This window comes from Aythya fuligula, chromosome 9 (assembly GCF_009819795.1).
Source record: "Aythya fuligula isolate bAytFul2 chromosome 9, bAytFul2.pri, whole genome shotgun sequence".
Taxonomy (NCBI): Eukaryota; Metazoa; Chordata; class Aves; order Anseriformes; family Anatidae; genus Aythya; species Aythya fuligula.
The window spans coordinates 21134541-21159428 of record NC_045567.1 but is presented as its reverse complement, the minus strand read 5'-3'; the positions used below and the strand labels follow the sequence as shown (position 1 = coordinate 21159428).

General features: G+C 41.3%; 1 protein-coding gene across 1 annotated transcript in view; it reads left to right on the top strand.

Moving 5' to 3' along the window:
- Nucleotides 1-24888, top strand: part of FNDC3B (fibronectin type III domain containing 3B) — a 172880-nt gene that overhangs the window by 103353 nt on the left and 44639 nt on the right. Inside the window, exons 7-13 of the mRNA XM_032193066.1 lie at nt 3349-3407; nt 8125-8282; nt 10545-10604; nt 13650-13788; nt 14135-14188; nt 21958-22082; nt 24623-24797. Coding sequence (XP_032048957.1) covers nt 3349-3407; nt 8125-8282; nt 10545-10604; nt 13650-13788; nt 14135-14188; nt 21958-22082; nt 24623-24797 — 770 coding nt within the window. The remainder of the gene's footprint in view (nt 1-3348; nt 3408-8124; nt 8283-10544; nt 10605-13649; nt 13789-14134; nt 14189-21957; nt 22083-24622; nt 24798-24888) is intronic.

Here is a 24888-nt window from a genome sequence, read left to right as displayed (position 1 = left end):
AATGACCTGAAGTGTTAGTTGGGTTCTTCCATAAAATGGCTGAAATTCCTTGCCCAGTGTCAAGAAAGGAAAGCAAAAGGGACCTCACGGCCCCTCTCTTCCTCCTCCTGTTCTTCTCCACCTTTCTACCACTGCACCTGTGTGTGTGAGCGTACACTCCTCATCCCAAAATACGCCCGTGAGCTCATCGTGTAGAAGACTCATCAACACGTAATGGTTATCAACAGCCATGGGGTAGGTGTTATTGCAGGAAAAAGGCTTTTCAGCCATTCTGTATTATCGCGGCAGAATATGTAAGACGTTTTTTGTCTCATTTTCTTTTTCCAAATGATTTCTGCTCCTAGTTGGCGTGGGAGAAGGATGTTGAGCTTGATGCCTAATGTGTTATGAGAGGGGCTGGCAGGTGAGGCCAGCTTCCTGCTGAGGGAAGGATTCCTGACAAGTCTTGTTCTCCTTAGCTTAGTCTAGCTCAGGAGACTGTGAATAATTACATTTGTTACTGAAAGGAGATCAACCATCCATAGCGGCCTGAGAACTTTTATGGCTCATAAAATGGGAAACTAACTATTTGAAAGACTAGGAGACTGTGACAATTGTCTGCTACTTTCTCTCTCAAAGCTGGTAGCTTCTGTTTTGTTAAGTGCTTCCCTGGGACAAAGTTACACTGGTGTTTTGTGGTTTTTTTTCTTACTTTGAGGCAGAGGATGGGCTAGATCACCTCCTGGGTCCCCTTCCAACCTGAGCTATTCTCTGCTCTTATGTGTCATTAATGTGCATATCTGTTGCTTTCTGCCTTTTATTTTACACTTGTGCTATTTTCACATGGCATTATCTATTAATCTTTTTTTGTTTTAGTTCAGTGCAGAGCTCTAAGGCACACATCTTTCTTTCCGTATGGTATAGTGCTTTCAAAGCTAGTGATGAAAGGGCAATTTTTATGATAAACTTTTCATTCTTTGTTGTTGCTTTTGTAAAATGGTTCATGGTACCAGCAAATCATCAATGTAGGGTATATCTGATGTAACACCTGCCCATATATGTATTATTCTAGTCTTTGATAGTTGTGGCAAGCTGTCTGGGCCATGAGGATCAACTTCAGCTCTTAATTTCTTCGTGCTCACATTGTCACCTTAGGTTTGTGTATGTCCCATTCCCTCTCCCCATAATCTTTGAAGAAAACTTCCCATCTCCAGTTTCTGTATATACTCTTGGGGACATAAATGTCCGCATTATGCACATAAATGTGCGCGTGTCCTTATTAATGCAAGGCTTCAGTGTGCCTGATACTCAGGGCTTCATTGTGAACACACTACATACTTAGGGAGGTAATAGCAAAAAATTTGGACTCTTCGTGGAGAAGTCTGAGGTACCTTTTTTTTTTTTTAATTATTATTATTTATTTGCTGAGTATACCCAGTTCCCTTAGGTCTTAAAGTCAGCTCCGGTATTTTGAACAATTTGAACCTTCAGCCCTGACCTGGCAGGGTCAGAGGACTTCATTACTGTACAAAGTGATCATTTTTCACAGGAGAGAGAAGTGAGATTTCTTTGGGCTCCGGGGTTTATTTTCTTCTCCTGCTTAGTGTGCCACAGATAGCATCCTTGCTAGAAAGCAGAGAGAGGGAAGAAAATTCAGTCCACATGTTTGGGATTTAAGGTTGAGAATGATTCACGCTTAGCTTCTGGGGGTTGTAATTAAGGGTGACATAATAACTATAAACTTTCAATAGAATAGTAGCAGCATTTTTGTTGCATTCTGTAGCTGCAGAAGCTGCTTCTTATTAACATCCCTTCGAGATAAGCCTACAGGACCTCCAGAGTTTCCAGACCTGGATCCAGCCTTTTGTGGCACAGTTCTGCATCTGTAATAATGCTAAAAGGAAGCCTGAGTCCTGAGCCCCCTCAATTTAGATGACGTTTTCACTTGGACCAGCATCTCAAACTTTTCCTTAGCAATTTAGTCCGTCTGTGTAGTCAGTATTATCTTATGCTGGCTAAACCCTGACGGTTTATGCACTTTATAATACACTCTAAGGGTTATCTACTATGGAAAAAAGCAATCATGCTATCCTCCTCTTATTCTGAATTATTACTATTATTTTCTTTTCCAAATGGCTGAGACCAAAAGGAATCCAGGAATACATGGAGCAGCAGATCTGTCATTGCCTCTCTGCACCAAGGTGCATTCTTGTAGGAGAGATGGGCATTTACACTGGAGCCTTGCCATCAGCGTTCAGCCAATTTTATTTTTTGGCAGCCAGGCGGATGGAATTTTTAAAAAGAAGATGTACTTTTTTAAAGCAGGTCACAGACAAAAATAAAGACGCATTCTTGGGCTACAAGAAGTAGGTCAGGCTTTGGGGGAATCAGTTGGGAAGGCTGTTGAAGTGATCTTACCCGTTTTTCTTTATTAATTTTTTTTTTTGCTTCCTACGCCAAATTTTGTGTCTTTTTTTTTTGTTTGGGGGTTGGGGAATATATTCTTCTGCTTTGGCTAGCAAACCTTTAACATTAACATTTGAAAAAAAGAAAAGAAAAAGAAAAAAAAATGTGTTCCTAGTTTTCCATTTGAGAACAGTGTAGTGGAAAGCGAGGCCTCTCAGTGCTGTGGTCCAAAAGGAATAAAGCTGCTTCGTGTCACCTCATTACTCTAAGCTGATGCTTTACCTCAAGGCTTTTTCGGGGAAAAGGTGAGGGGAATATTGATTCCACAGCCCAGATGATCACTGTTGTGTCACTTTCTGTGCTTAATTAATGCATCTAATCTGGGAGAAATGCTTCCTGCCCAGTCCTGCGGCCCCCCACAAGAGCTGCCGTGCCAGTCGCCTGGTGGGATGCGGTTGCTCTGAGAGGAGAAGCCGCTGCCAGAGCTGTGCCCACCAGACTCTGCCAGCACTTTTAAAGCTCAGGGCGAGGAGATGACATCTCTGTCAGAGGCCTGGTGTCGCAGGGCCTTGTGGCTGCGGGAGGATGCCAGGAGCGACATTTGGGTGTCACACTGGGGCTGGGCTCAGCAGCACCGGGGCTGTGGAAAGCCCAGGCCTCTTCCACAGGCAGTCCTTGGAACGAGGGTGTTCCTGCTCTGTGAAACCAAAGCCCTTAATAACATTGTGGAGGACACCTCTAGAAATAATCCTAACCTTTCCATTTCCTCCTTTTTCTCTGTTAAAACTAGTATTTATGCAGCTGCATACCTTAAATTCACACGAGCAAAGCAGCTGATGCCCATGTGCAGGTAACCTGCCTGTCCTGTTCACAGCTTCCTGAGGGATGGTTGATGTAGCTGACACTTCTGTTTCATTTCAGTGATTTATTTTTCTTCCTGTATCCATGTTCTCTGTTTTTCAGAATATGATTCAGAAACAAAAAGGGTTCAAGACATTCTTTCTGGAATGGAGAAGCCACAGGTACGTGATCCAAAATTCCAGAATTACCACATACCAAGTACAAAAATAGCAAATACGATAAGTAGATTGTGTCACAACATACTGGGGATTTCAAATTTCTCTGAATTTTTACCTCACAGATTGTTGCCTCTATATATATCTATCTCATTTTACAGGGATATGGTCAGTGGGAATAAATTTTAAGCATCTTTTATGCTTGAGGGTATTTGTAGGAATTGCACCAGTCGCTCTCTGCAGGGAGCTCCCAGTATTAACAGTGTCATGGGGAATCCAGCACATTGTGGTGATTTACACAGCTCTTACTCCCTTTCCCCTGGGTTTAATTTTATTTGTCATGAGCAATTTATATCTATGATCATGATTAAATTAAGCTAATTCTATTGTTCAATGGTAATTACTATACTCTAAGTTTCTCTTAACCATAAAAGCACATGAATTGTAATGGAAATTGAATCACTGTGTAAATAACCGTGATGTTGGGTGTGACCACGGTCAGGTAAGGTTGTTAATAAATCTGGTTGTAAGGCCTTTTAATGTGATGTTTTTCTAATTTGGTGTGTCAAATGAGAAACCAGAAGGGTACTGTGGGTCTAAATAAAGACCCACGATATGTAATTAGATTTATGGCAGCCAGAGCACTTAAGTAGAGAAGAGCAAAAAAGTACCAATAGACAAAAATTAATTTTCCTCAAATCATTTCAAAACTAGGAACCTTTAAAATAAATCTAAAATATGACATCCTAGTTCAATGTTAATGACATGTAATGAAAGAATGCTGGGAATTATCTATTACTTTCTCTCTAACTTAGACATTTGTGAGTAATTAAACTCAGAGGAGTACCACAAGCCATTAATTGCTATGAATGATTATGTGTGCACATAATCAATATTATATCTGAAAGAAATGTATCATTATGCATAAATATTAAACTGGGCCATGTTTTCTGGTGAGCTTTATACATATGTGAACGGGAAAGAAAGTGTATATAGAAAAGCAACTGTTCTGAAAGAAATGGCACAATTTAAAGAAGGATACAGAGCAGTAAATTAGTGGCACGCGGAGGGGTGCTGTGTCTGCAGCATATATGGCTGTGGTACATCCACTCCAGCAGCCATCTCAGGTATGAGCAGCGGTGAAGTCATCCAGAGGGATAGGCTGTTGGAGCAAATCCTGAGGATGCTCAGCGCCTGCAGGGGACTCATGGCCATGCTGTCACTTAAAGCCATCTCTAATCTAGCTTGCCTAGGTGTCCCTATGTGCTGCACCTTTCTGAGCACAACGTAAACAAGCTTTTTAAATGAGTGATTTCTTAAAAACACACAAAAAGCAGCCTGTTTTCAATAGTAGAAACATTTCATGTTTTTATTTATCTCTTTCATGTTTTTATTTTAACTCATGCTGTGGTAGACAAGCAAGCACTCTCTGAAGCAAACACCTTGCTGAGGGAAGGGAAACCTGAACCCACACTCAGAAGTGGGGCAGAGAGGCTGGGAAGCTGCTCAGGACACAGCACCTCCCAGGGCATAGGGGCAGGGCTGCAGCAGCAGGGAATCAGGGTTCAAGCAGTGTCTGGCTTTCCAAAGGGCAGCCTTCTCCTGCTGACTTCTGCACTGAAACTCATATTTAATTTTAGAGGTTTTTGCCTAAAATTGCAGGATTAGGCCCATAGTCAAAAAGCAAAATCTCGACCCAGTAATAACCGTGCATTCATTTGACCCCCAAGTCTTTCAAACATTGCCCTCAAGGGAGTAAATGAATGTTGCTTTCAGTGTAGTTCTCACACACACAATAAAACCCCAAACCACACGATGCCTGTGAATGCTAACCCGGAATTTGAAAGATAATGAAAGTTGTACAGAAACATTGTTCATTACCTGAAAGACTGGAAGGGCTGATATTCATCAGTCTTGTAACCTTATTAAAGCAGTGCAGGAGTTGGGATTCTTTCCCAGGGGCTTTTATCAAATAATTATTTACACCACCGAGTTTTGATAGTGTATAAAGCGTGCATTTACTGTGTAAACCGAGAAGTTTTCAGAAACTAATTAACTCTGCTTTTCACGAGATATACAAAACGCCTTGTGGGAGAATCTTTTGTTACTTCTCAGCTAGAAGGCAAAGCCAGAAGAGCTGAATGCTGAGAATTTAGGGATGAGATTCAGGGTGCGGTACCTCAAAAAAAGCCGTGTTTCCTGCCCAGCCTCTGACAAGGTGCTCTGTTATTTGTATTTCGGTAGGATGGATTTAGGGCAGCAGTAGAAGTGAACAGTAAACTGTTTCCTACTTCAGGTTTTTATGTCTGCAGGTTCAATAGGGACCTAGCCCCAGCAGTGTGACATGAGCTGTCCTGTTCCTTACAGCATCAAAAAGTGCTGCTCCGGTTCTGCTCAGCTGCTCAGTACCTTCCAAAAGGTGCTTGTTTCCCCAGGGGTAGGCAAGAAAAAAGGAGGTTAGAGCTACTGAGCTGGCCTGCCAGAGCCTGCTTGTTATTTTCAGCATACCGTAACCCCATTTCTTTAACCTGCCCTTTTTCATAGCAAAATGAGTGTTTCTTGCTCCACGTAGGAGTTAGGTGAAGTGGTGGCTTTGGCCATTAAATCAGATTTTGAGGTGATGCACCCTCGGTTGGTAAACATGATATGATACTGAGCCTGTTAGTCCGTGAGCAGCAGATAGGTTTATCTCACGCCATGCAAATAAATCTGTTCCCAGCGTTCACTCTGACTGTGCTGCCTTATATACCCAGGGAGTGTATAAATTTGCCTTCTCTGACTTTATCGTACAGACAAACTCTCTCTTGCTTTACTCCGCTTGCTTTGTGTACCCAGTGCAGCTAAGGATTGTATTTCAAGATTGCCATCAGCGGTAGGTGTGGACTTAATGCCACCAAAGCAGGGCAGCAGAACGGAGCAGTGAGAAGTTGCAGGTATCTGGAGGAGCACTGTGCTTAGGAGCTGGCTTTGGAAATTGCATGGAAATGTGTGCACACTGCCTTCAGAATACAAGTCTTAATGTTTTCTAGTGGTTAGTCCACAATGCACTTTCTCTTATTTTAAGAAACTTCTAAAAGACCTAACTGTTTTCAGATTGCTAAAGTTCATGAAAGGCCAGAGTTTTTAACCATATGCAGAATATATACGTGTGTCCTTGAGAGTAGTCATAGAGAAAAACATTTCAACAGAACATTGGCAGGATATCATTCCTCAAGCTCCAAGTCCGTCTGAATTTTTGAAAAACAATTATGCAAGCGTATTTCCATAATAATAAAAGAAACTTTGTGTTGATGGGTTGAGCTGGTGTAGTAGTAATGTATGTTTATGACCTATTCAAAATTATTTGAAATACAGACTTTCAGCTCTAAATCCCTTTTGTCATAATTCACTTACAAATTTATATTGAATATTTAATTTGCTTGTCTTATTTGATGCATTCAAGATTTTTATATGCTGTCTAATCCGGTATCAGTTTTCATTGGTCCAAGTTTTTGAAGTAAACATTGATTTCATAGCATCAGAAAAATTTGACAAGTCCAATGAAAATTCATATAAGAATGCACAATCTTTTTTTATTTACCAAAAAAAAAGGTTGATGCTACTTAAAACTTGTTGCTTTACAGCTTGTTTTTCACATTATGTTCCACAAAGGTTTTCTTTCTGGCAAGACTAAATGTGTTGCTGTAAATGAAAATCTTTAACCTCTGAGTGTCAGGTTTGGAAACAAACAGGCCTTGAACCCTGATACTCCATCCCATTCCTGGGGGTGTTCAGACAGAATCCAAACTTGAGTCTGAGCTGTTTCATTGGAAGCCCACTTACGCAGCAAATTAATGTTAATGCTTCGTTACCACATCATTTATGGGTAAGGTGTTCAGAACCTTTAAGAAAAGAGTAGGAAATGTGTAACTGGGCACCTGCCTCATTCCTCTCACACCTTCTGAAATAGTGCTTTGCTTTGTGTATTGAGTCCCTTAAAATGATAAAACCAATGAAATGTGTATAAGAAATAAATAAATGATATAAAAACTCACGTTTTACTATCCTAAAAAACATCTTTACATTTGACAGTACAGAAAGAAAAGGCTGTCATTTTCATTGTGAAAATTGGAGAGCTAGTGGCAGAGAGCTTGAGGCTGCAGAGCATCTTCTCTGGACGTTTTTCAGAAGATGCACATTAATGGTTTGTGCTGTCTTTCTGAGATAGCCAGTTGTCTGCTTGGAGGCTCCTGCACCCAGTGATGACCACAGATCATAAATGCAGCCTTTGTCAGGACTTACAGTGATCGATTTGTGATACAATTTTAAATTGATGGGCTAAACTTCTGTTAGGGTTATCCCCTATGTTTTTGAGTCAGGGTAATTTTGCAGATTGATTTTTTTTTTTTAATTATTTGCAGTTGAATTATTGCCGTTTCAAATTGTGAGAAGGAACATGACGACTGAAAATGCCACTGGAGTTTTATTAGAGAATCTCACTAACAAAAACTTTAGAAAAATGATTATAAAATGATCTATAGGACTCTGTCTTCCTCATCTGTTAGAGATTAGTTTATGAACCTGTATTTTTCTTTGTATTGTTGATGACCATATTTGACTTTACACCTCTAGCTCTGAAATTTCATGTTTACAAGAAATTGATTGTAAAGATGTGAACAAAAGGCAAATGCTTAGAGGGTGGTGTTTTTCTTGGAATTCAGAGTAACTTCTGTTTCTTTTGTAGGTAACAAATATTCAAGCAAGAACAGTTTTACTTTCCTGGTCACCTCCCACCGGCCTTTTAAATGCAGATAGACACAACAATGGTTTGCCTTACACCTGTACTTACGAGGTTGCCTTATCAGATAAAGGGAGAGATGGAAAATACAAGATAATTTACAGGTAATAGTATCATTTTTACACTTGTGCACCTCTCAATTTGTGTTTTCAATAGATATAAGTTCTCTCAGCCTTTCAGGGTATATCTTGGCATGCCCGTCAGTTGCACAAAAGGGCACATTTGCAGCAGCCTCTCATTTCTTCTCCATCCTGTCCAACCCCCTTGCTGTGAAGGAGCCTGCAGCTGGAGGCTGATCTGGTGGGAGTTCCTGTCCCAAGCCCCTCGTTGCCTCCCCTTTCTGCCTCCCCAGCACGCTGCAGATCTTGCATGCCTTGCTGTCTCACCCATTAGCGATGAAAAGGTTACTTCTGTGGTAAATGTCAAAACCCTTTCATGTACACCATTCAAATGGGGTAGCTGCCTTCCTAATGGACTGGATTTCTGTGGACTTGCAGAATTCAGAACATTAAAGGCTATTTTTAAAGTTAACAAGCGAAAGTTGAGTTCTCTGCTGCTTCATGTTGTCTTAACTCAGTTGAGGAAAGAGCACGGCAATGAGCTGGCTACATCAGTCCACAGAAAAATCTGGAATGCTTGGCTTTTAGCAGTCTTAAGTAAAAATTCTGAGGGATTTCTCTGTCTCCACTTTCAGTGATCCTCTGAGCTCATTTTGTGATCAAGTACATATGGTGTTACGCCTTTCTTTCTTTTGCTCTTAATGATGACTAGGGTAGAAAGTTTTGAGATGTGACCTTGGTTATTGTGAAATAGCTAATCCTTCACAAATGTCATTAAATAGAGTCCAGGTGGTACAGCATTTGTGGAATTCCCTCTTGAGACCAAACTATCTCCTTTCTTCAGATGTCCTGTGAATTAGGGTATTCTTCCTGGTGTGCTGCATGGACTGTCTTGGGGAATATAAACAGAGAATATTAATCAGGGAAATGCTGCCTGATTGTTTCTGATATTTACACTGGCTGTTTGTGAGTTATCTCAATATGTTAATGTATTCTGCTGAGCTCCTAAAATGGAAAGGATACTTTCAAGTACTTTTTGTGCTCGCTGCTGGGATGGCTGCGCATTTTCTCCTGGTTATGAAATGTTGTGCATCTGTTTTAAAGCTGCTAGTAGTAATCTGTCTCCTGCTGCTGGCCAGAGTACAGCCATCAGCTTAATGCACTATACTCCGTCATGACCAACAGTGATCGTTAGTACTATAGGCAAAAGAAAGTCCTGCAATGTGTTGGATACATTCTCTTTGCAAAGAGGTGCACTCGTTTCAGAGGGAAAAAAAAATGAATTTGCAGAGAATTGGACTCTATTTAAAAAGGAAAAAAAAAAAAAAGGAGGATTTTTGCTGGATTTCTGGCAGCCCAGCAAGCGCGTGCTTTTTGGCTGATTTTGTTCTCATGTTTTTGAGATATATCCCTATATATCCCTATATCCCTATCCATAACTATTTGTGGAATATTTCTTTGTGCTAAATTGAGAGTTTTCTTGTTTCCTGTATTTTAATAAAATTGTGAATAAGCCAAGCACTTACATGAGATGCTTGTTACTTACTAAGCACTGGCCCATGCCATACTTAACAGAATCGGCAATGTATGACCAAGCGTAGTGTTCATTTACTAGCAAATGAACCAAAAGGAAAAATAATGTGTTTTTTTTTGTTGGTTAGATTTAAAATTAACAATTTATATGCTGGTTTTTTCCTTAAATGCCTGAAACTTTGTTCTTGTAATATTCTTGTTGTTGAAAGAGATCTGGATATCTGGCTGTTAGAGCATTAATTAAACCTCTCCTTGGCACGGTCCTCGCAGAGAGTGTGGCTCTGGAAAAGAAAGCAATGATCATCAGTGAAGCAGTTGTGTGAGAAACAACCTTTTCATCTGAAGCCACTGGCTCACACTTTTTTTAAAGTATTTTGAATTAATACATGTGCAAGAAGTACAAAAGTAATGTTGTATTGATTGCACCCCTTCAGCCCTGGGAGGGCTGAAAAACACGGCAAGCTTTATCTAAATGTCAGCAAAATCTAAGGATAGCATTGAAATAAGCCAATATAGTTAGGTTACTTTACAAATTGGGATGATAACTACTGTTCTGTTACATATACGGAGCTTTATCAAGTTTTGAAGAAACATGAAGTGTGTTGACAAATTGTTCGTGTATTGTTTACTGCTGTTGTTCTGTGCTGGGATTTTTGTTTCTTCTTTCAAGTAATAATATGCTCGAGTCACTAGTCACTGGAAAATCAGGAGATCTGCTAAGTGTGATGCCCCTTTTCATAATTAATTGATTATTTTTTTCTTTCTTTTCTGCAGTGGAGAAGAATTAGAATATAACCTAAAAGACCTTAGGCCAGCAACAGATTATCATGTCAGGTGAGTTAGTGTGACTATGAATGTCATTTAAATATAATCTGATCAATTAAATAAACATGGAAGTTGTTTTTTTTGTCTAACTTTAAAGTGTAACTCAAGATTCTTGTGGTTACCTCTGAAGGTGTTTTTTCAGAGGCTCCTAAATATTTTCTGATGCGTTTTATCTCAGATTTGAAGTTATGAGAGTGCTTTTTGAACAATACAATTTCTGTCATATCATTGTCACGGCTGAAGTAAGAGGAAAAAAGACACCTACATGTGTATTTCCATATGTATGTGTAACGGGCCTTGAAGTGCTTCTGTAGAAAATGGGACACCTCAACCTTGTTCAAAATTTGACTAAAGCAAGTGGCATTTGGCCATTTTTATTGCAACATAGATGTGCTAGGAAACCTGAAAGTGCTCCGGTATATTTTTTCATAAATATTCTGTGCTTTGTAAAGTAAATCTGCTGATTACAAATCCATCTGACCATAGTAATTTCAGAATTTATTCCCGAAAATGGGTTCACCCTGTCCCATATTGATATTTTTAGACCGTATTTCTCTTTGTTTCTAAAATTGTGCTTGTTGCCCAATTACTAACACATTCTCAGTTTTGCTTCCTGCTGTTTTTAACGCTATCTGCTCATACTGCATTTTTAAAGGCTTTACTTACAAACCAGTGCTTAAAATTCACATCCTGTTCACTTATGCTCGGTATCCTTAAAAAAACTCCTTTCACTCCTGTCTATTGTTTCCTTCTGTTTTTCTAGACCAGGGCCATGTTTGGCATGCTTTTTCCCATTAAGGCTGTTACCATTTGTTAAGCTTTAGAACAAGCACTTCACTTCTGAGCAAAAAGAGAGAAAAATCAACCCAAATGAGTCTTTCTTCCTCTGATACTACAGCTTTTTTTTTTTTTCTTTAGGGTTATTTTCTAATAGAGCTCTAATATGAACTTCTCAAGGCCATAAGTAACTTCTTCTAACTAAATAAACCGCTCGGGCTCCCAGGCCGGGCAGAAGTCCCAGCCATAGTAGCAGATGGATGGTAGCAAGAAGAAAGTTGTAAAACACTGCTGAGCTTCCTGCTGTAAGCAATTGAACAGAAGTTTTAAAGCAAGCTTCAAGCAGCAAAGTGGTAGTCATGCAAAGTGGAGTGTTGAGATCTCATGCGATTTTTAAGGGCGTTGGGGGGTATTTGCCCCCGTATCCTGGCCAACGTCCAAACCAATTCATTCTGCCTACCTACAGTTCCCTGCGTTTTCCTGCATTTTTGCCAAATTATAAATCATTTGTGAACAGTTAGCTGTAACTTTTGTTTAAAAAGAATAAGTGACTGCCAAACACAAAAGTCAGACTTAAAAAAACAGCAGCATGTGTTTGTAGTGGAGGAAACCAATGTTTAAAAGCAGACTGCTTTCTACAACATTTTTTTTTGTTCGCTGAAACCGCGTTATGTATTAACAACTATGAAGAAGTAAATCTGCTAAGTAAAGAAATTTATGTGACCAGCAATTACTCAGCACGTCATCTTGGGTCTCCTTAACCTTGGCAGCATCTCTAAGGGCTTCTGTTTTCACACAGATAGATGCTGTATTAGGCCCTGGGCACCTAGAACAGCCTGTTTCACTCGGAATCTGTATCCTGCATTTCTTCAAGTATTACCTTGTTGGTAGTTTTAAAGATGACGGTGCTCTCTTTTTTGAGGGCCTGTCAGTCTCTTTTATGGCTAAAGTGGATGAGAATGAAGTCTTTAATCACACAAAGAGCCTCTGCCTTAGAAATTCCAGAGCCACCTAATTCGACAACCCTCATTTTTCTTTCTTTCATCTTCCAAGAGCTGACGTTACACCTGGTAGTAGGTGGTAGGTTTTACAGCAGGGGGCTTATGGACAGGGACACCTCAGCTGCTGAGCACAACTGGCAAACTCAAATGCAGTTTTTCAATGACTTGCAGAAAAAGCTCGTTAAACTCACTTTCATTCGGTTGTATTCCCCATTTGATTCTCAGCTATGCTGATTTCCGGCACACATGCACAGAGTTGCCAGATGCAGACGCAATTAATTAATTGCATTTGTTTTCACTCCTGACTGCTAACAGGTGATCTGTAAAGCAGCGCTACAGCAGTTCTCGTGAACTTCCCCCAAAGGTTTGATTCTATGTAGGTGGCCATTGTACAGAAATTGCTCTTATCTACTGAAAACAAATTTAGAAATTGCCCTTTCTTAAACTCTGCATTCAAGCACACAATAGCACAGCCAGTCCGGAGGTCATTGTCTGGTCAGGGTTTGAACTTTTTCTGCGTTGACTTCCAATTTGCACTTTTGCTCCACGGAAAATGTGAAAGGGAAAAATAACATCATTAATTTTTCAGAGAAAAGCACCACAAGGAGGTGCTCAGATGTATTCTACTTGTTTTCCCATGTATTTGTAACGTATATCCCCCTTTAAGCTGATATGTATAGAGAATTGCTTGAAATCAAATTCACATCTAAGATTTTTAGTTTGTCAGAGCAATGTTTCTGAGCTGTGTTTGTCCCTGTTATTGTGTCAGCTTTAATCCATAAAGCTCACCAAGTACTGACACTGCAGCTGTGTAGGAGAAGCTTGCAGTCATGGAAGGAGACTAGCAGTTACCACCACTGAATGCAGTATGTGTGAGTCAAGTGTAAGCAGGGCATTAAAGTTCATACCTTTTTCTATGACTTCATGGTTTCTGTTGTATTCTGAAGAGGATTTTAACACAGTGTTTGAAAGGCTGCCAATGGCCAAGGAAACAGTTGCTTGTGGTGGAAAGAAAAGCTGATGGTAACTCGGTGGGCTAGGGGAGCATGTGCACAAAGTGCTGTAATGCTCCTCTTCTGCTGTGAATCTTTTTTTTTTTTTTGCATACCTGTACCAAGTGAAGTAGAGTAACGATAGCCACTGTTCTGTGAGTAATCTGTCATTAACCGACTGTATCATGGATGCTTTGGTAGTCAAATATTGTGACTAAGGCTGTGCTTTCTCATCTTGTAACTGTCAGCAAACTTATAACCCATGTCAATGTGTCTATTTGCAGGGTATATGCAATGTACAATTCAGTAAAGGGATCCTGCTCAGAGCCAGTAAGCTTCACCACTCACAGCTCAGCACCGGAGTGTCCCTTCCCACCCAAACCCTCGCACAGGACCAAAAGCTCCTTAACCTTACAGTGGAAGGTGGGTAACGCTTGGATCAGATTGGGCACACAACAAAACAGAAGAATACCAGCTGGCCAACAATGAACATAACTGTAGCCAGTAACTGAAAGCTGAGAGGGTCATTTTTCAGTAAGGGACTTGAACTCACTGTATGCTGACAAATCCCTCCCTGTGCACTGACTTGACTTTTAAAATGTATGTGTTTCATTACATTCAGCTTCTTCTCGTTACTTGTTAAGAGGTTGCCAAGCTGTGTGCAAACCCCAAGCTTTGGTTTCACTTTAAACTGTAGTCATTTGCCTAGGGGGGAAAAAGTAGTTTTCTCTTCTTCCCAAAACCACCTTCTGTTTATTTTTGTTTGTAGGCACCCATTGATAATGGTTCAAAAATCACCAGCTACCTTCTAGAGTGGGATGAGGTAAGTAGTAACTAGTTGAAATAAATACATAAATAAATGGCACTCAGACTTTACAAGGATTTTCTGAGTAAAGAAAAATAATTAAATACAGGGGAAACTAGAAGTAGGAAAATGAAATCCTGGTGGCGTTAGGTGGAGAGCTGGGAGGGTAAAAGGGACAGTGGGGGGAATACTTCTCGTTCAGTGTGTTTTATGCAGAGACAGTACTCTACTTCTGTACTCTTGAAATTTAACTTTTATTGCTTGTTTGGTGTGCCTAATTTGTTAATTAGGATTACTTATTATTACTTGCTTTTTGATGTGTCTTAGAAGTCTGTTCATGATCACGTTCTCCTGGATGCTAAATGCAGAATAACACTGTTTCTGCCTCAAAGGAGATAAGGCATGATCGTGCAGCCCTTTGTGCAGAAAATATATTCAGGGTTAAAATAATGGTGCCCTCTACATGGTGGCAATTAGTCTTCTTACAGACACAAAGGGAAATAAGTTCTATCTCCCAATGGTCTTACACTGTTAGTGAGTATCATGCTGTTGGGGAGGGTGCCAAAAGCCAGATGTGGAGTGTTGCTGGAGAGGTGGGTTCTAGTTGTGACTTCTCCCTCCTTCCCCTAATTCCTTTATGCCTCCTTTCCATTGCACAAGACATATTTCTGCAGAAAGCATGAGTCAGTGATTATCATCTTTAAGGGAAAAAATGTGTTGGGTGGCAAAAGGCTTGGGTAACATGTTAAGAAAAAATAAAATAAAATGTGATGAGTCAGGAAATGAAGAGTGTGAAAGGGTGTTTCGTTGTACAGTCTGAGAAACATATCTTGGGGTTTTTAATATTCTAAAAATAATATTCTAAAGGGAATAGTACATTATGAATTGTTTTCCATCATTTCACTGGTAACATGTTCCCAGATCATTCTGCTACATTTGACATTTGGAACCATTCACTGTGCAAACATTTACTGTATGTACTATCACAGCAAGTGGGACTTCCATGATGAGAAACCCTCTGAACTGAACTAAAATTAAACAATAACTTCAGAATGGCTTGCTGCCCCCCTCTGCATAGTGGAAGGGGAAAGGTTGTCAGTGAAGAAGAAAAAATGATGGAGTGTGAGGTCCGGGAAAGGAAATAAAATAACATTTCTCCAAAAGGATGGGCCAGGATAATTCCATTATACCTTCTGTGATGTCTTGGATCTGCAGTTTTGATCCCTTGCAAGGCTTCCATTAACTGGGAAGCCATGGGAACATAACAGCACAGAGGAATGAAGTAGTGGAAACACATGGATGATTCCAGCCTGCAAAGGGAAGGGAAGCAACAGAAGGTTTGTCAGAAGGACCAACAACAGAACATTAATACAGTGCACCTACTTTCAATGTGGATTTTGTCTGTGTGGCTCCTAGTCTTAATTTTTGATACCTGTCAGAGAATCCTACAATACCCTTGTCCTTTAAACCTTTTAATACGGAGCATATAGCTAGAAAGAGTGCTCATGTCAATTTTCTTTCACAGACCAAAAGCTGCTTTTTTTCGGCTAGCTTATGTACCAATGGCCAAAAAAAAGAAGCAACCCTGATTGCCTATCTCTTTTGATTACTTTTTTTCAGTAACAATCCTGAAATCTGAGATCCCAGTGGATAGCTAGCCAGCACAGATGAAAAAATGACAGCCCAATGTCATCTCCAGTGGTTTGACGTGCCTCGTGATGTGCTTGTCCAGTTGTGAGACAGTTAAAGCCACAGGTGTAGCTCATCTGAAAACAATTTTTACTCTGATATGAGCCACAAATGCAATTTTGAGTTGCTAAATTAAAATTTGATGTTAAGGCTTGTTAATGAAAACATCTGAAAATGCAGCAGGGTGTGCCAGAGGGCTCTTTTTGCAGGAGCCTGAGCTACCAGCTCGGTGAGATGGGCAAGCTGCTCTGCACACCTTTCCAAGTTGTGTCCCCGATGCAGTGACGTGAACTCCCAAAGTTACAGCACCCAAGTACAGAAGATAAGTCACTTGTGAAGTCCTGTACCCTCTCACTGGGCCATGTAAATGCCACATAAGCAAAACCACTGAGTTTGTTACAATGCCCCACTGTGTCCTGGTGAAATCAATAAATAAATACGTGGGGGAAGAAGAGAACGCACACCAGGCAACAGCAAAAGCTATGCCAGAGCTCAGCTAGAGCAACATTCATTAGCTACGGGGCACAGAATAAAATATAAACAGAGGAAAATCAGTGATGAGAAGGAAATTAAAATGTGACGGCAAAGTAGAGAGGGTTTTGCATGACTGGAGAACAAGAAATCCATCCACTAATAAAGCTAGAGTCTTAGTAAGTGGAGTCGCTTCATAACGGGGGGGAGGATGAGAGTGAGCCATGAAAAACCCTCACTGCACATGTCCTGGGAACAGCACTGACAGGCTTCACCCCCCAGTCTATAGGAATAAAACCAGTGTCAGGCATGGGAGGGGAGCGGGAGCAGCCGTGGGGTGAGCGAGCAGGGCCCTGTGCCCCCAGGACTGGTCCCTGTGCCCCAGCTCCCCCCAGCTGGGTTGGTTCGAGCCCTGCAGCCTGCCACGTGCAGCATCTCAGGCCTCACTCACGTCTGGCCGAGGCAGTTAAAGCGGTGGTTTATAGCATCAGAAATGCAGCCAGGAGTGTAGATGGCATCGCTCCCCTATGCAAAAAATAAACCGTTGCTGTAAGATGATAGCAGAAGCGTCATGTTGCTGTACAGGGCTAGGATTAGGTGGGGCTGTAAATTGCAGCAAGAGGACAGCACCTAATCCCTCCTGCAGCTGCCAGGCCCTCCGGGGCTGCAGCACCACGTTCCAGCTCGGCACTGGGGCATCTGCCTGGAACCGCGGGTGCCGCGCTCCTCGGCGAGCCTCGTGCAGGGAGCTGCTTGGAGCAGGCTCTTACTGTAGTTTCCTGATGCAGTGCTCTCCCCGTTCTCTGGCGTAGCTTTCTGTTCCCGTACACGTTTCAGAAATCTTCTTTTGTGCCACTGTGTTTTAGGGGGATGAGCTTTAGATGAAACGTAAATGAATCGCTTTTGTTTCTTTGTTGGAATTAGGTTTGTTGTTTTCTGACCTACTTGCAGGAAGAGAACGCTGTCCTGCTTCATACGTCGTTGGGCTGGTCCTGCCCAAATTCCTCTGGTTCTTCTGTTTAGTCCTAAATAATTATTATTTTTTTCCTGACTTGCAGACTGGAAAATAAAACAGTAGATGGGCAAAGCTAATCCTGTTATTTCACCTTGTTCCCTCCCAGTTTGGATTAATTAATTTGCATGGGCTGTTACCTGTTGCTCAGAACAGGCAAACACTTTCTTTCTCAGTACTGCCACAGGTCTTTGAATTGTCATTGCGATGCCTCGCTAATCAATTTATAACTTTGTGCCGGAATCGATCGTTCAGGGTAAGCAAAAGGCTGATCTCAAAAGTTATGTTAAAAACCTGCCTAACGGAAAGCATCGCTGCAGCAGGGCTGATGCTTTCTCCTGCTGCCAGCGTTCATCAACCTCAGTAACTGCAGTGAAAAATGCCTCTGGCAGTGCTGTAAGAATCAGGCCTTTGTTGCTAATTAGATGTGAAATGATCGTTCTGTGATTAAGTGGTAGTAAATAAATGTTTCTCTTGTGCATATGGGTAGTGGTAGTATCCTATTCATTCTCTATGGGGAAGTGGAGGACTGTTCCTGAGCCAGAGACAAGGACATCTCTCATGCAGTGTGTGATGCTGCTGTAATTCTGATCCCCAAAGCGTTGTGATTTAACTGGCACAGAACAGAGACAGGTACAGTACCGAGCAATTTAATGATTTGTTGATGAGGAGTTGATTATTAAGTTTATGTACAGATAAAGGGAGATCATTTTGTTCTACCAAAAAGTTTCAAATTTCATGAGGTAGCTAGCTGGCAGAGATACATGTATATGAATTTATACTACCTGACACTGGTCTGTGCATCTCAGTGATGATCCACCAGAATTCGGGTACACAGCTCCATTCCCATGCTTGGGCTCGTGTTTGCTCACCCTCCTGCCCTCTGGGTCTGTTTTGTGCCCATGTCACTGCAGGTACACGTGCCACAGCATAGTCTTGGATAAAATTGTTCATTACACACCTATTTGAGGGATGTTTCCTAAGTCCTGTGCTGTTTTCTAAACGCTTGTATGTACAGAAAATGCAGCCCCTCGCATAAGAGCCTGCATAACAAATGCATCGCAGAGATATTAGGGTGAGTTTGTAATAACTGTTGACAGTTTGCATTGCAGCCTCGTGCCAGATTGAGGATCAGTCTGTTGCTTTTTATTGCCAGTGTGAACCAAACACAGAAGGTAACGCTAGTGTGGCCTGCAACAGATTGGTGCCGTGCCTCCTGGTTGCAGAGCTGCTGCTGGCAGCTTTTGTTCGGTCTTTTGCTTTGAGGTCTTGGGAAGGACTGTGCTCGGTTTCTACATCCACTCTACCTGCAGTGGCTCATCTTCTTTTGTGTTTACTCTGTCTGCTGCAGGGAATGCAGTCAACAAAACTTGTTTAAATTCTCATAGCTGGCATCTCAGTAAACTCTGAGCTCCACAAGAAACTTCAGCGCCCTGTTTTAATTGAATGCGTAGCTTTAAATGGAGCTGAAATAGCAGGCAAAACTTGTAAATTTGTGTTAATGTGCTGTGTTATGGCAGTGTGCGAATTCTAATGGATTTGTAGAACTGAATTGTTCTGGTTTGCTCAGATGGACCCTGCTGACCAGCACATTATGGGATGGCGCTGTGAAGAACAGGGAACATAGGCTGGAGAAAGGAGAGCTAGTGAAGAAGTCAGCCAGTGTCTGCTCTCCCTCTGAAATCTGTGGATTAGAAATATTTGCAGAAATGATACAGTATATTTTAAGCAACTTATGAAACATTATTGAGAGGATTAAAACTTGGATGCTGAGCGTACAAAGAATAGGAGAAGGATTCTGGGAAAGCTGCGAGGCTCTTGGGTGGCAGCCAGTACCAGCCTGCCAGTTGTGCTTGTCTATAATTATGCCAGCATTAGAGCTTTCATAAATCTTGGGAGAGAAGGAGCGGAGAGACTATTTCCAGGCTATTAATGCCAGGATAATTAGAAATATCGGCCAGCCTCTCCAATTAGTGCCAATAGAAGGCAAAATACCAGCCAGTCTGAGTGATTTGAATACCAGTCAGTCTCTGAGCGAGTCTGGGGAATGTACAGTACCGGGTCTAGAAGAAAAATGTATACGATATCAGAATTTTTACTCCTGCAAGACTGATGATAACTTTAGTGTTTGGCAGTCTTTGTAAAGTTTGAACCCACCAGTTAGTCAAACTGGGGTTTCTGTGGTCCACTGCTCTCAGTTCAGGCATTGTGCTACAGGTGAGACTTCCCTTTTCAGCCAGCCACCACTGTACATCTGTTTATTTAATTGCATGCTTAGCGTTTGGCCACTCTGCTTCTCTAGGAGAAGAAGCAGAGGAAAATGATGGAAAAATGTACACCCGTAAGCATAAAAACAGGGAAGTCAGGATGATTTTAAACAGTTAAAGAAAACTTTGTTCAAGGCATCTGAATCTGCAAAAATTTGCACAGGAAAAAAAAAAATCCATTCTTAGTAGTCCTCCACTGATATAACATACTATATTATATTAACTATATTAACTATATAATTGATATTTTATTAAAACATAGGATTAGTAATTAGGTTTTGTGTAGTCTGGATATTAAACAGGTTATCATTGAGCTGGGAAACACTGAGACCTCTTATTTTTGTTGAAAATAATTTTTATCATGCAACTGTATGTCTAGGGATTTAGATTTGAAAAAGTGCTCTCACTTACGAGGGACTTTGGCTTTAGGATTCACGATTTTCTTCCAGTTCCAGCCCTTAATTTAGTTGATCTGTACTGTAATGTTGCAGCCAGAGCAGGTGGGTGAAGTTGAGGAAGATTGCGGATAAAACCAAGTTGTACAGCAAGTGTGGAACAGCACTGGGGAAATAAAAGTAAGTTACAGTTGTTTACCAGTGTGCTAAATGTCCCTTTAGTGTCTCCAAATGGTTGTGCAGCGCTGGAGGTCTGCACGATTGTTTCTAGTTTGGTAAACACATTTCAGAGATTTACTACAAACATTTTATGGACTTCTTGCTTCTGTGTTGCAATCCGAATGAGAAGAGGTGGGAATTGATAGAGGCTGGAGAATGGTGTCAGGGAAAAATGTCTGTCCCACTCGGGCACTTTGGAAATCTTCAGTGATGAAGTAATGTATCGAGCATGGAAGAAGAACAGTGCCTGGAAAGAAAGACGGAGCCCAAGGAGGAGGTTGGGATGGTTGGGAGTTAACTGCAAGGAGAGATGCCTGTATTATTAATTTTCCTGATAGTTTACTTGTGTCTAGAAACATCGAGTCTTCTGTCAAGCTGTGAACTATGTAGTCTCATCTATGGGCAGGTGTTAATTTTACCAAGGTAAAATAAAAATACAAACCTGTAGAGGCAGGTGCCAGGTGTACAAATGGCACAGCGCAGCTCTTGGAGCATCTCTGCCACTTCCTTGGAGGTATCCATGCACCGGTTCGAGCGCTTGGTGGTGTTCTGCTAGGCTTCTCTTCTGCTGTGCCTTTGGGGACTTTGTGACGTTACTGTGCAATGGTTTTGCATTCAGATTTTGAAATTAAAACAGTTTAAACTGTGTCATCTCACGTACGTGTTATTTGTATAGAGTTGAGCAGCCTGGGCCCTCTGTCAGCACTCCGTCCTGAAGGACCCCAAAACCACTATTTCTCACGTGTGAGTGGGGTGGGGTAGGGTGAGACCAGCTGCTCTTTGACGTTTTGGAGGCTGTCCTGCAGCAACTCAACATTTTTTAATCCTAGCTCATATATAGTTGGGTGGGATTGAAAAGGTTTTAGTTTTATTTTAAACGAGGAGGGGGATTTTTGAATGTCCCTGTCCTGGCTTGTACATGATGTGCCTTGGGAAGTATTTGGGACTTAGCTTTCTCAAGACCATCTCATGCTGCTGCCCCGTCTTGGCTTTGTCAGGGCTCATAGTAGCTCCAGGTCAAACTAATGCGAAGCTCCCCCATGTACCTTTGACATCCAACTTTCTCAACAAGGTATCATGCTTTCCAGCAGATCATCTCTGCCATCACATGCCGCATGCTCTGAACAGCCAGGTGTGTGTCCGGCCCCACACTGCTCAGTATGGGCTCCATCTCTACGGGTTCAATCTCTGCTGCCCTTAGGGCTCACGTCTGAGCGCTGTGTGGGACAGGGTTAAGGCTGTGCCCATGCTCACCCGTCCCTAGAGCAGCGGGAGTCGGTGGTGGGCTGGACGGCGGGCAGCGAGAGCCCTCTTGTGGGATGAAGTGTTTTTGAAGGGCTTGTAGGGTTTACGTGGAATTTGGTGTGCAGAGGGTAGCGCTCAAGAAGCATTACAGGGTTCCTGTGAGCGGGTCGATTCACAGATGAATTTCACACCTAACTTAGACATTTCTTTGTTAATGAATAAGATAAATCTGATTTCAAGTATAATGACAAGCTGTAAATACATCTCATGAAGGTAAGAATCTGGAAAGAGGAGGAATCAGACAACAGACTGATGGTGTTATGTATTGTTTTAGGTAACGTAGCGATGCTGTCAGTGACTTCAGAGTTCCGTTTGCACAGTCCCCATGTGAAAGTATTTAATTCTAATATCATTTAACAGTTCGTCATAGGATAAGAAACGTCTGGTTTTGTTTTGAAGCTATCTAATTACAGATGGTTCTCTTTCTAGGGAAAAAGGAACAGTGGTTTCAGAGAGTGTTACTTTGGAAGCCAGAAGCATTGCAAGTTGACAAAGCTTTGTCCAGCTTTGGGTTACACCTTCCGATTAGCAGCTCAGAATGACATCGGTACTAGGTAAGTTATCCCAGGGTGCACACTTCATTGACAAAAAGTGGTAGTTGAAGAGTTTAACTTGCAATATGACAGTGTAAAGAGGGACTTCTGACTTTATTGATTTATTTTTTTTTCCCTCTTTATGGTTTTGGGTTAAATATCTGATGTTTGATCTATTATTAATGCTTTAATGTATATCACACCTTCTCCGGTGGTATCATTCACCCCCAGGGAATTGCCACGTCCCTTCAGAGTGATGAGGTTGGTCGAAGCAGATAGACTCCTTTTGAGGTGCTAAATGGTGTTTTGTGGTCTATTTCTTACACAAAAAGAATACATCTTTTATGTGAAATTCCCACTAGGGATCTCTGCGAACCAAGAAAAACAAGCAAGAGGAAGTTGAGTTACAGATTTTGAAAGGAATCTTGATGTATTTATTTTTCTATTTTAAAGCAAAGCCCTTCTGTCTTTTTTCAGCAGTACAGTCCTTTCCTTCTTCAGGGGAACTGGCAGGGCTGGCTGACAGGGTGGGAAAGAAGGGGGCAAGAACCGGGACTGAGAGGGGACGGGCACACTCAAGGGCACTGCAAGATGGGTTTCAGAGCCTGTGCACAGATGCATTTAAGTGAAGGTGATGAGAAATCAGGCTTATTCCAATTCTCAAGGACTTCCTGGGGAGCACTGGGCTAAAACACTGCCCAGCAAGGACCAGAGCATGTCCAAGACACATCCTCATGAGCGGCTGCGCGCCTCTGGAGGAGAGTAGGCAAGGAAGAGTTTAGCTGTGAAGAAGCTAAACATCCAGTGCTTTTGTATACTCATTTATTGTCCTTAGCTAAGCAGGATCTAATAATTATTACTAGAAGGAAAGAAAAAGAAAAACAACGATGTGCTTTGCTGAGGAAGATTGCTGTATCGTTCTGTCATCTTAAACACAAAACTCCTAGTGATATATGACTTTTAAAAGTTAATTGGTGTCCCTCGGAGATGTGCAGGGACTGTTCATGTTCCTTTTGCCAGTTTCTTTCAAGATTACTTCCCTCCCTGTTTAAATAGTCCATGAACTGTGGAGGGACTTGAGCTGGAGCTGCCAAGTGCAAATGGAAGGGCACTGCCAGATGGTGGTGTCTCTGCAAAGTTCCCAGCTTTGGAATCTCTTCTTTTTGCCAGATCCCAGATTTTTAAAAAATGTTTTTGGGCATGCTGCACAACTTCTCCCCACCCACTCCCCCCCCCCCCTTTTTTTTTCTGTTATATTCTCTCTTTTTTTTCTCAAGCTATTGAAGAGGGAGCGGACTAACAAGTATATTCATGGTCAGCTGCTATGTGTTAATCTACAAGATAAGCACCAACAGCACACGGCTTGTTTTTTATAGACAGCACTCAAAATTATGACATGCTAATGTCATCTAACACTTCATATTTTAAGATGGTGTTGGTTAGTTGTAATGCTTGTGGATTTATCATTTGAGATGATTTTTCCTTGTTTGGGTGCTCGTTACAGGTGTTTTTGTTTTTTTCAACACTCATACATCTGTTGTTTTTGAGAAAGAAGACCCACAAAAAGCAGATACGGATTTTTGTGTGCATTAAATTCATGTGATGGCTTTGTTAAGAAACAATATACCTTTGTACTTTGGAAACAAATCTGAAAATTGCAAGAACACTGCACTCAATTGAGAGTTCCGATGATGTGCTGCTGAAAATTCACCGAAATCTATCCATTTTAAGTTTTGATCTCAAATTTCCATTGTACTTTGTATAGTCTGCCTGGGGTGTTAGGAGAACTTCCCACACTTGTTCAACACAACAGCCTGTTCTGTTTCAGGGCATTGTGTGCTGGGATTTAGACAAGATGAGAGCATGCATCTCTCCTGCTGCAGATGTTCTCTTTCTTTGCAACCTGAGCTTTGTGAAAGAATGACTTTATTGCTCAGCTTTGAATGCAAAGAAATTTGGGCAGGGAAGGTCAGAAAGGAGCAGAGCCAGCCTGGAGAGTTGGAAGGTATCCGTGCCTGCACCAAACAGCTCCTACGTGATGCTGAGCGTGTGTGGCCATGACTGGATAGATTTTCCCTGCTTTCTTTGAGAGGGATGTCTGAAGTAGTGGGACTTGCTGAAGCACTTGGCTTTCAAGGCTGTAGCTTGATTAGAAATTGTATTCTGAGTGTACAAAGGTAGAAACTACATATAAAGTTTAACTTCTAAAAGTTGAGAAGTTGGACATTATTTGCTGTGCTTTATTTTCCTTTTGTTAAATTAGATTTTGTTCTACTTCACAAATAGTAACTTAATCTGAGTCAATCCATTATTATTTTCCCAATATTATGGCAATGAAATCCATAAAAATGGTTGTGAGGGCACTTGTAATCCTGCATTTGTTTCTACTTTTAGTTCTGGCATTTCCCTAATTTTGTGTGCTCATCTTTTCCACTTGGGCATATTAACATTGTCTAGAGTTTTTGAAAATACAAAAAAAAAAATAGTAATCCATCTATATATATGAAAACACTGTGCTGTTCTTTTAAAATATTCCTCTCTCCTTCTCTGTTCTTGTATAGTGGGTACAGCCAGGAGGTGGTATGCTACACTGCAGGTAACATTCCTCAGACTCCTTCTGCACCAAGGCTTGTTCGAGCTGGTGTTACGTGGGTTGCATTGCAATGGAATAAAGTAGAAGGATGTACACCAGAGGAAGTGATTTCCTACACCTTGGAAATTCAAGAAGAAGATAATGTAAGTGCTGTGTTACTGTGAAGCGCACTGAGTGGCTCAAATTGAGTTTCCATTTATTAGTCCAAGTTTATTGAAAATATTGTGGATTCCT